At 36.9% G+C, this 11,514-nt stretch overlaps 2 protein-coding genes across 10 annotated transcripts; one reads left to right on the top strand and one right to left on the bottom strand.

Annotated features, from left to right (window-relative positions):
- Positions 1-1,714: 1,714 nt before the first annotated feature.
- LOC129573797 (mucin-2) lies at positions 1,715-11,514 on the top strand. 7 transcript variants are annotated; one of them, XM_055454948.1, is made up of 3 exons: positions 1,715-1,732; positions 8,639-9,050; positions 9,112-11,508. In XM_055454948.1, the coding sequence occupies exons 2-3, from the start codon at positions 8,655-8,657 to the stop codon at positions 11,314-11,316; spliced, it is 2,601 nt and encodes an 866-aa protein (XP_055310923.1). In that variant the 5' UTR covers positions 1,715-1,732; positions 8,639-8,654; the 3' UTR covers positions 11,317-11,508. The 7 variants fall into 7 exon arrangements, with proteins under 7 accessions (XP_055310923.1, XP_055310884.1, XP_055310879.1 ...); XM_055454909.1 differs by lacking the exon at positions 1,715-1,732 and adding an exon at positions 2,511-2,746; XM_055454904.1 differs by lacking the exon at positions 1,715-1,732 and adding an exon at positions 3,271-3,303 and having other exon boundaries at positions 9,112-11,514.
- Positions 5,705-7,738, bottom strand: LOC129573837 (serine/threonine-protein phosphatase Pgam5, mitochondrial). 3 transcript variants are annotated; one of them, XM_055454970.1, is made up of 6 exons: positions 7,615-7,708; positions 7,355-7,512; positions 7,005-7,222; positions 6,495-6,891; positions 6,197-6,330; positions 5,705-6,045 (listed from the first exon to the last, which is right to left on the bottom strand). In XM_055454970.1, the coding sequence occupies exons 3-6, from the start codon at positions 7,172-7,174 to the stop codon at positions 5,895-5,897; spliced, it is 852 nt and encodes a 283-aa protein (XP_055310945.1). In that variant the 5' UTR covers positions 7,175-7,222; positions 7,355-7,512; positions 7,615-7,708; the 3' UTR covers positions 5,705-5,894. The 3 variants fall into 3 exon arrangements, with proteins under 3 accessions (XP_055310945.1, XP_055310937.1, XP_055310953.1); XM_055454962.1 differs by having other exon boundaries at positions 7,355-7,738; XM_055454978.1 differs by having other exon boundaries at positions 6,197-6,327; positions 7,355-7,716.

The following is an 11,514-nucleotide window of genomic DNA, read 5'->3' as shown; positions in this document are numbered from 1 at the left end:
ACAAAAATTGTATGTTCAACCATGGTTCTACACTCTTTTCAGCATAATCGATATATATGTGTATCCACAAATAAACATAGGTGAAAATCGAACAGATCCAGACGAATTCATAGGCGAACAAAGTTGCACAATAATAATATTTGTAGGTTTTGAGTTTTCCTCCATACGGGCGAATACCAGAATAAATGCTGTAAAGTGTTTATTCGTGTTAATATTGATATAATCTACTTTGTATCGTACGTATTACCTGTTGTGGGTACGATTGAAAACCAAATGAGTTGGGTTGGAGTTGAGTAGATTGGAAAGGAGCAGATGCTTTCCCATTTTGATGGCTAAAACATATGAAAATTGAAACATTTCCTTTTTTGAAATTGAATTCACTATACTTTACCCAATCAAATAAAATCAATCCAGTTAGGAAGTAGATGAAATGACCTCCGAATGCAATGATAACCAGGCAGTGTTTCATGCGTTTCATGGATTTAGGAAGATACACATTTTCGAAGTAATTTTCCAAGTTTTCCCTGGTGAACTCTTTCTTCACGACATTTTGAAAGAACTTTTCAGCTTAAACTTTTCCATTTCTATCGTTTCAATATTTTGAAAAAAAGTAAAAAAAAAGACTTTGAAATAGAATGCAAACACAATTCAGGTATTTGTCATAAAAACACCAACTCCAAAAGAGATATTGACAATCAGAGCTGACATAGGCACCTACGGGGTGCCGGCACCTACTACCTTGGGTGCGCACCTAGTACTATTCGAAAAAAAATTGAGTATTTTTGAGTTTGATGTAATTTTTTTCAAAATAAATCTATGATATTTAGATGATGAAAATAATGAAATTCCAAAACTATTGAGAAAAAAGTGTTTTTTAATAGTATTAGGTGCGCACTCAAGTAAGTGCCGGCACCTCGTAGGTGCCTTTGTCAGCTCTGTTGACAATACATTCATAGGCATGCTCAATGCGCATATAAACCGACACACACATATAGGTGTCACATACAAATGTTCCATACAAATAACTGCATTGCAAAACCGTTGCCTCAAGAGGATTTAAAAAAAAATATTATTATTACTTTTCTAAAAACAGCGCAAATGAGTGAATATGACCCTTAAATTTTTCCACACTTTTCAACTTTATTCTCGGTTTTTACACAAAGAAATATCTATCCTTCAATAGTTTACTCATCAACAAAAAACTTAAATAGAATCTTCGCACAAACAAATCGTTCAATAAAACAAATGGAAATGTCGGTATTTCAATTTCTTTCAAATGATGGATTTGATAAATTTTTCTAAATTTTTGAAGATAACATTTGATGGCGATAGAAAAATCTAATGAAAAAAACTTTTCTTTGTATGCCAAATGGGGAGGGATGATGTTATGCAAGTCATCTTATCTTTGTACAAAATAGAAGCAAAAATGTCAATATTGTTTATTTTGTTCTCTATGCGATTGGCAATCACCTGTGCTGTTTGCCACGCGCCACATATTTGCAACATGTTCGATCGTGTAACATATACACAATGAAAGGGTCGATTTCATTGTGGTAACCAGCGTGATTCATATGCATATCTACCGAGTATGCTCAACAGCAGAGCATATCGCAACGATCACCACATTCACCGGCTTACGTTTTTTCCCTACGTTTTAGCCGTTGTTTGTGCTAGCTCAACTATCAGCCTCAGTTGAAGCCCAACAGTTGATTGGTAAACAAGCAAGTGAACGGTGTGTAGCGCAGAGTCTATTGTTTAAAAAGTTTCCGTTGAATTTACAACATTTTTTTTTTGTTGAAATATTGCATTTAACTAGCATAAAACTGTGATTTATGAAACGATCACCGTCTCGCCATTAAGAGAGAAAAATATCTGTTGAATGAATATTGTGTGTTCATGTTCCACTTGATTCGTTTTAAACGTCTTCAGTGCTATTTTTGTGTGTGATATCCATGTATGCAAAGCATTATCATTTCTCTTCTTTTTTTTCTCTTCGTACACAAAATTGAAGTCAACTCATCGAAAAAAAATACGTCATCGAGTTGAGCGTGCGATTTTTGCAGAGAAAGTTCCGAGCCAATACTCATATCGTATACCACAGATCATTGATTTATCGTGGCTTTTTGTGAATGCGTGTGCCCGTGTTTATTTGTCGATTTTTGTCACGTATTCATTGGAAAATTGACTGCACTGACTCGACCGATTGCGTTTTAGTACATATTGACAATAGAAAACAAACTGCATACATCTCAAGACCTCAATGACCAACAGAAAATAAACTTTACCTTGATTTTAAATTCTGTATTTTCGCTTGAATTGCCAGCCGATTTATGTGAGTGTACGTACAAGTGCGTGTGTGAGTTTGATTTTTTTTTAGTGAGAAACTGAGTCACTTCGACTGATTTCTGGAAGAGAAAGAAAAAAATAAACGAAATTTCACATTCATGCTGTGATCAATTTTATCCAAATTAAGAAACCACAACCCGTCAGTGAGCCACCGAAAGAGAGAAATTGTGTGTATTTACATTGGACCAAACGGTCTGATGGACTGAAGAAAAAGTCACATTCATTAAGTGTAATTCATATGCGTGTGTGTGACAGGTGTGAACTGCTGTTTACATAGACGAATAGCTGAAAACAAACAAAATTCAACAGTTGCTGTTAATCGATTCGATAACCTATTTTGATTTTGTGTTGTTTCGATCCAAAAATCAACAAATCAACTGGGGAGCAAACCGAATTGAAGGTAAAAAAAACCGACGATAAATACTAAAATTAGCATTAAAATGCCTGAATTGAAGCGATGTATCGTAGTTTTATAGACCATAACAAAAAAATCTTTGCCGTTTAATTATCTTTCAGATGGTTTTTTTTTCATTTAGTTTCTGAGTGAAACCAAAGAAAAACTCGTTTTCATGTTTTACTGCAAGAGAAGTGGTCAATTTTTTTTTGGGTCAATGCAATTTTGAATTTTCATGTCAAGTCGATCTACCTCCGATTTTAATTCAACACTTCTTTCTCTCTCTCTTGCTCTCCGGTCTTCGGGCCGTTGTTGAACCTCCAACACGACGCCAAAGAGGCGTAAAGAATGATTATTGCGTTGAACTTCAATCCAAGTCAGCAACAAGTTTCTCAATGATGGAAAATCGGCATGCATTCAAAACTGTAAACATGCGTGAGTTTTTGAAATGCAACGCATAACGAGAAAAACGGCGGTAAAGTCCGGTTCGGGTCAATAACATATGCCATAGTCAATGGGTGGACGTATTAGTGAAATTGAAGTCAGATGTGTGAAGTGAGAACGTTAGTCGTGTTGCAAGTGAAGCAAAAATTTTGAGTTTATGACCGTCTAGTGTTGGATTATGTTTATTTTTTTACTCATTTATGCAAAAGATGTGATGAGAGCGGATGATGCCGTTAGAAACGTTTATTTATTTGCGCCACATGTCATTTTTCATGCTCATTTCTTACAAAGTTGTCCAGAGAATTATCCGCATTTTCAGTGTATTTGCAATTTTATAGCAATCAATCACAGTCAAATCGTTTAGCTAGCTGACAGGCGTCTATAGTTTACCGTTTGAAGAAAGTTGGCAGAAAAGTTAACAAGACGAAGATTCATTTGACCAAAACACGATTCAATCAAGTGGAAAACAAATCCATCGTTTTCCTGTAACAAGCTCAAATGACACTCAATTATTGCATTCATAATTCATCGATCGAGTGGCCGTAGTATGAGTGAATGATAGGTGTTTCTTTGGTGCTTTGTTTTACTTGCTTCACCAGACCAATTATGATTACTACAGATCATTATGCTGTATGACATTGTGGCTTTTTATATTTCCTTCACCTTTCGAACTTATTTCAAATCAACGATGAGATTGAACATTGCTTGGGCTAACGATCATGCGCTTGAATTTTTTTTCAGTCTCTTTATTTCGACGGAAAAGATCAGAGGCCAAGGAAACCAGACATTGTTGGGCTGTACGAAAATAAAACAAAAAGTACTTCCGTAATTAGGTGTTATTACCGATGAAATTTACGTCAATGCGAAACCACACTCCAAAAATCCGCCGCTCGAAAGTAAAACGAGTTTTTCCAAAGATAAAATCGACACACAAAAGAAGAAAAAAAACCAACGGCATAAAAAAAGTCCAATCATCGAATGAGAGGTGCCGATCGAAATGACCAACTGCATGGGCCAATCAAAGCATGATAAAAACCGATTGAGAAAGTTGTTTAGCATGACCTTTTGTTTACACAGATTTCGTTCATTATGGTGCGTTCATTTTGGCTGCTGTAAAAGCCACCGACCAAGGTTTTGTCAACATTTCTCACTTTTGTTACACATTTTTTGTGATTCGTGGAGATTTTTCAGAAATACAATTCGAAAAGTGAGGAAAAAAACACACAACGAAACGAGTCATCAGTTGAAAGTAAATGTACTTTTAGTTATATGCGGACCAGCCACACAATTTCGGTTAATCACTTCAATTTTCTGTCTTTTTTTCCACTTCTTCTTTGGTTTTTTTCTCCACATTTTCGGAAACAAATACAACGCGGTTGCAATTGGGCCATTTATTGTTGAAAAAGAAAATATGCGGTGCCATTGCTTCGTTCTCGCTAATGATGATAAATGAATATTGGACCAAGGCATCTCATTGATGCTTGTAATTGGGATAAATTGGTCACAATAAAAGTTTTATGTGTTGGCATTTGAATCAAAAATGCCAATGTGCTATGACGAATTCAGCTCATTTGTACCGAAAAGAAATTTCTCATGCGTATTTCAATTAAATTCCAAAATTTTAGACTATGAATTTGGAAGATGTCGAGGTCGTGCTTTTACTTTCATTACTCACGCCAAATGACACACTCTCAACGCAACGGTTTGAGAAGAAAACAAAATCATTTTTTCACCGTTTCTTTTCTTTCTCTCATTCGTCTTATCTCGCATAAATTACGGCTATTAAACTGAACACACACCATTGTTTTGGCCCATCATTTTTCAAAAGATGTTTTCTGTACTCTGTTTTGATGTATACTTTCGCTTAAGAACTGAACTAAAATGGAAATACCGTTTTGTTAATGGAATTATTTCAAGTTTACCGGTTTCAGTTCATCGGTTTCGTATTCTTGTAAAACAAAATGTTGAAGCATAAAAGTGAAAATGAAGAAATGCATTGAAAAATTGAATTTCCAGAAACTAATATTGCATAAACTAATTGTAATTTATTCCGCCGCGTAAATTGCATTATATGCACCTGACGGCTTGTTATGTGCAATTCAAGATGTGAATATTCAACCAATTTTTCGCATTTGAAGCGTGAAAATTTGCATACAAATCGCTTAAAAACCATTCATTGTGTAATGGAACCAAATATTAGAATGAGGTAATCAACCAAATTTACGACTACCTCATCACAATGTATCTTTTTGATGACATTTTGCGGAACAACGTATTATGCAAGCGATTTAAAGTTGTACGTCGTTGCAGAAAAAAAAACCAAATTGCATGGAAAAGAAATAATTGATGCGTTCGACAAAAAAATTATACACACAATGGATGTGAATTTTGAAAAATTCCAATTTGTCTGTACTGTATAATAAGTAGAAGACGCAAATAGTCAATTGACAGTGACACATTGTAACAACCTGCATGAAAAAACGTCACTAATTTCATAGTTTGGACAAATTCAAATGCAAATTTTACCATCAACAAAATGGATTGGTCACTTTATTACATAATTATTTTGACGGAAACCACGACAAATGACTAATCCATACGTTAAATACAATTTGTGATCAATACTTATTTTTCTGTTCGGGTGTCGGCAGTCAATTCTGTATTTTTTTGTTCAAATTATATATAAATTTTCGATTAAAAAAATGCAAATTCATCTCGATGTAACATGTTCTGGTGGGATGTGACCGGAGTCGCCAAGCAAACGGAGTGTGACACGGCCCGATGGTTGGATTGAAATCCATGTAATTGATGCATGATTCAGGGAAATTCGCAACCAAGCTTCGGCGGGGATTTGAAGTGCGCTAATGGGACAAAAGAAAAGAAAATGAATGAAAATGGACATAATCTTTGTTCAGTTCTCAATCGAATGGATATTCTTTCGATTGAGTCAATTGAATATGTGTCATTTCGACAGAAGCAAAGAATATTTTTGCATCATTTTCGATTTCTTACCGACAAACAAAGTACCGAATGACATTGGCATGACAAACGATCAATGTGTATGAGTCATTCTGTTGTTTTGCACTAGCCCGATGAAAGTATTTGCGAAAGCCGGCTTCAATGCGAGCTCCATCTTGGAAAAACTGCTGCAGTGGAATGAAAAAGAAGCAATTGGTACTGGTTTCACATAGAAATGGTATCTTGCACCCGGTTATTCTTGTCTTAAAATAAAGTCTCTCTATGATATACTACCATAGTCGCACCATAGTGCGATAGACACGAAAATGGGAGTGAAATGTTAGAAACTCACATGTGGTTCTGGATGCCAGTGGCCAATCGGTGGTTGCGGTGCAATCGGAGCACCTTCTTCGATCAGTGAACAGTTTTCGATCGGTATGTTGGCAACCTGCGTTGATATGATTTTTCCCGTCTCTTGGGCACGCGTCATTGTCGATCGAACCATTTTATCGAAGGGAATTTGCAACAATTTCAAACGGTCACCGGTATAGGCCGCTTGCTTGCGACCAATTTCGGTTAGGAAACGATCCGCATCGGTTACACCGTCCAAGTTGTATTGTCCATGGCGAATGAGTATCAAGTGTCGCACAGCCGTTGGCTTCACCGCTTCCAAACGTTCATTGTACTTATTCTCGTCTTCTGGCGTTGCTTTGGATTTTAATGGTTTTACCAAACTTGCTGGATCACGACTAGAAATTTGGAAAATTTGTGAGTCAAACAACGAGATATATTTTTGAATTGAACAATAAATCGATGGAATGAATGAAATGGTGCAGTTTTGCTAAAAATATCTCGCACTTACTGATCCCAATTGAAGTCCCATTTGGCCTCTGGCGGCACCACTGTATTGGTTGTCCATGAGGTATAAACGAGTGCTTCACGATTTCGATTTAAATATAAGTAAACGCCAATTCCAGTACCGCAACCAACAGCGATGGCTGTGAAATTCCGCAGTTTTGACCAATAGCTCATTTTTGCGATGAAATTTTAATTTTGTTTTCGGTCTAGTGCAGATAAACTCTGGAACGATAAGAAAGAAAATTGAGTAAAATTTAATGAACGAGTTATTTGGTAATCATTTTCTCAATAATAAACAAATATAAATGATATGGTTCATATAGAAATTTCAAACTATGGTAAAAATCCACCTACTCTGATTCACAATTTGGCGAAAGTTTCTCTTGTGATAATAGCGATCACGTAATTTTACCAGTACGACCAAATATATATCTTATTTTAATAAACTCTTCTTTTTCTGTGTATGCGAATTTTCTGTGCTATTCCCAATTTGGATGTCTTTTACTATGGAACTATTCGGCAATGGCATACGGTTTAAAATAAAAGGGATTATTAGAATATTGCATCAAAAATAAATAGTTGAAAACAGTGTAAAAACGCTCAAAATAACGAACGAAATACTAAATTCCATATTTTAGACAATGATACGTGATTTTCAAAGCACATTTGGCACACAAAGAAACTTCGCCAATAAATGTCAAGTATGTTGTGTTTGATGCTTGACTAGTTTGACACTTCACCAAGATTCATATGTTATGACAAGTGACAACACCGGCGATTCAAAACAATGCGCTCTCTCTTTGGCACACAATTCATGTTTCCTTTCATTTTTAAGTAGGATTTTGAAAATATATTTCCATTTTGAACATGAGCCGTTTTTATCCATTTTTTTTATTGCATATCACATTTTATTCGACTTGACTGTTGAAATACCGGCATAAAATGGGTGCGTTCAATGTTTCACTCAATTCATTCAATTTGAATTAATGAAAACTGAGGAGAAAACATAATATTTCCATTTTTTTACATTTTTATTTACGTTTTTTTCTTACATGTTTAATCTGAATTTAAAATGTAATTTGGTGGAAAAACATACACACAATAGATTAGTCCAAGTGTGTCGTAAATGTCCCAACTTCAGATTAAATGGGTCTAACATTGAACTTTCAATTTGAATTGACACAAACCATTTTTTCGGCAACACAAACCGATAAACCGATGTCGACACAACGCGTGTAAAGGTTACGAAAATAGCGGCATTTCTGAACGCAAATTTATTTAGCATTTGATGTTTGACACAAACGCGATTTAATCGAAAATGAATAAATTGAAATTTGCGTTTCATATCATGTTTCAAGGTAGTTTATGTTGAATTAATTAAAGCAATTTGCAAGTGAAAGATTGACATCAAATAACTGGTTATGTCGTTCCACTTTATCTTTTTGTAGGCTATACGCAAATATTGTTGATGGGATTTTATTCGTGCCTATGGAACATTTATAAACATAAATAGCCGCAACATTTGGAATTATTTAATCAAAATGACAATAAGAAATTTATTTCAACCATTTTTTTCTGCTGTTTATCGTTGAATAATTTTTAACTGACCTAATTTTCCTTGTTTTGTTTTTCTTCCAGAGAAACCAATAGCAACATGCCACGAAATAACAGTAAATTCTCCTGGTCAATACTGATGCTGTTGCAATTGAGCATTGTGCTAGCATCGCCGCCGAATATTGCCTATCCCGATTCATATGAAATGTATTCGTACAAAGAGCCAAGATCGATGAATGATTTGAAGCAGCAGCACGTGCGGCAGGCAATGATTGATGTGACCGATACAATCAACGAAGTGCAGAAGATTTTGCAGAAAGATCCCCGTCTGCCTCGACTGACTCGTGGGGAAATCGAAGACCTATTCGAAATGGTGACGCGTGAAGAGTACAAACGAAGTTTGGCAATTGGAGATTTTGAACGTGCCAAACACATGCGATCATTGATGTTAGTGCTGCCATTCAACACAAACAACTACTCGGAGGAGCGATTAGAGGTAAATTATCTCGTGATGTGGATTGTTTTCAATTTTAATTATTTTCCTTTTGTACGTTTAGGAGCTCTTCACTCAAACACCCGTCACCAAAATGATTGACGTCACCAAAAATCTCAAAAATCCGAAACCTCAACGAATTGTTGTCCCCGCATCAGCGGAAAACTCCGTGTTAGACATGATTGGAGCACATTCCGATGTAACTAATCATAAAATGCCCACCACATTCAAACCGAATTTCCCAATCAACCGTATGAAAACCACATACACAGCTCCGGTGACAACGTTCCATCCCAAAGCAACCGTACAAACTGTTTCGGCTTACAATCCAAGATTGACAGCACAAACCGTTGCGAATATGCACCCGAGAATGACGATGCAAACAATGCCAAGCCTGTACCCGAAACCAGCGCCAGCGCAAACCTTTGCAACATTCCATCCAAAGAGTACAATGCAAACGATGGCAAACATGTATCCAAAATCAACAGTTCAAACGGTGTCTGGATATCGTCCAAAAGCAACACTTCAAACTGCTGCTAGTTTCAATCAACCTAAGACCACACTTGAACCACCAATTTCGTCATACCATCCAAAGGCAACGCTTCAAACTATTTCGGCCAATGCCATTCCAACTGATTTTGTGTCCACATACCATCCGAAAACCGCAACATTCAAAGTGACACAAGAATCGAATGTGGGCAGCACGCAGCTGAATCCAAAGTACAGCAGTCGATTCAGTGCACAAACGACATACTTCACTCCGACCGTTACACCAACAATGCGACCAAATGTGAAAAATATGCTTGCTTCGATTGGTTTGGAACCCGATGACACACCAACTATTTCAAGCGAGTCACAACAACCGTCAACCATTGCTGGTCCAACCACTGTAAGAACAACTACTATCGCGGCAACGACGACGACAACCACCACAACTCCAAAACCTGAACTCACACCTGAGCTCAAAGAATTGCTGGAATCATTTGGATTGCTTACAAATGAAGAGCCACCAGCCCATGTAACCGCAGGTGCATATCAAGATGAGTTCCATCCGATTTTCCCAAGCTCATTGAAAGATGAGTCGCTTTCGGTGAGTGAATTTAAACCATTGCCAAAATCGGTGACTGCTTCCGATATTGAGGGTAAAATCGAAGAAAGTTCGTTGGAAATCAAACCCGATGACTTTTCCTCTTTCAAACCGCTTCCGTTGCCAGAGGAAAAGGCCGCAAAAGATGAAGACCTAGAGAAATTGCTAAAAACATACGGTCTTCTGGAGGAAGAAGAACGCGGCAGCAAAGAAATTGACGATGTCATTGAGAAATTAAACAATGACAGCGAAGAAAGTGGCAGCGAAACATTCGAAGTAACTGCAAAACCGTACAACAAAATCTCCGAAGTGCCAGAGGTTGATGTAGGATTTTTGTCACCGGAATTGGCCAAAGTGCTCGGTAATATTGGTGTGAAGAGTGTGAATCAGCAAGCAACAAGTGCAACACCGGTCATCACAAGACGAATTGATACAACTGAACCAGTGGAACACTCAACTGGTCAAGGTATATCGTCGACTATGAAAGAAGATTATCAGAAATTGCACCTACTGCTGGACACTATCAAACAATTAGACAATCTAAATGCCAATCTCACTGAAGAAGAATTGGATAAGTTGAATTTGAAAAATTTCAACTTGAGCAAAGACACTTTGCTCGAAAGTGAAGGACCAGATCCAACCTATGACGTTCAGAGTGCAACGAAAAATGAAGTAAAACGACAAACCAACGCTTCCGAACCGACACGAATTCAACTGGATATCACCGGCACAACTCAATCGTCGGGCAGTAGTTCAACCACATCAGACGATGATGATGCCGATGACATTACAAAATCCGACGACCAAGACACTGCGAAGTTGGAAAATGTGGCAATGGACGATGAAAAAACTAGTGAAACACCACGCGAAGGTAAAAATGAGGACTTGAAAAAAGAAAAAGACACAGAGACCGAGTCATCATCACCGTCGTCAACCACATCGACAACAACTACAACAGAAGAGTCTAAAAATGGCGATTTAGCCGGTTCATTCGGCGGCAACGACGGCTTAGATCAACCAGTATCTGAGGAACCATTGCCACCACCGCGTAAAAATGGTTTCTACTTTTTCTCCGATTGGAACTCATTTTTAGAAGTCGGTGAAGATCCCGACAAAGTTGTTGTACGATTCGATCCGAAAATTGGCGACCCAAGCCAATTTGTTAAGGTCAAAGACGTATAATTTCGTCAATGAGATTGATGATTGTAGCTTAAAGTAGAACAATTTAAGGATTTACTCTTAGCCCGCGGAATTTTTATTTATTTTTTAAATTTGTTATCCGCTCGCCGAATTTTTTTAGAAAATTAATCGAAAAAATACAACTTTTTTCTATTGCATTGAAAGGAAAATACTGGATGATTAAAATCTGTTATAAACATT

The sequence above is a fragment of the Sitodiplosis mosellana genome, unplaced genomic scaffold (assembly GCF_009176505.1).
Source record: "Sitodiplosis mosellana isolate CC-2019 unplaced genomic scaffold, AAFC_SMos_1.0 Smas_scaffold_1, whole genome shotgun sequence".
In the NCBI taxonomy this organism is placed as follows: Eukaryota; Metazoa; Arthropoda; class Insecta; order Diptera; family Cecidomyiidae; genus Sitodiplosis; species Sitodiplosis mosellana.
Note: the sequence above shows the minus strand (reverse complement) of the source record. Positions and strands in the feature narration are given on the sequence as shown.

Coding starts and splice junctions, on each gene's coding strand:
- LOC129573837 (XM_055454962.1), bottom strand. CDS start 7,174: ATGAGCTATTGGTCAAAACTGCGGAATTTCACAGCCATCGCTGTTGGT. Junction 6,892..7,004: donor TGGGACTTCAATTGGGATCA/GTAAGTGCGAGA, acceptor CCAAATTTCTAG/TCGTGATCCAGCAAGTTTGG. Junction 6,331..6,494: donor ACTGGCATCCAGAACCACAT/GTGAGTTTCTAA, acceptor ATTCCACTGCAG/CAGTTTTTCCAAGATGGAGC.
- LOC129573797 (XM_055454904.1), top strand. Junction 9,051..9,111: donor ACTCGGAGGAGCGATTAGAG/GTAAATTATCTC, acceptor TTGTACGTTTAG/GAGCTCTTCACTCAAACACC.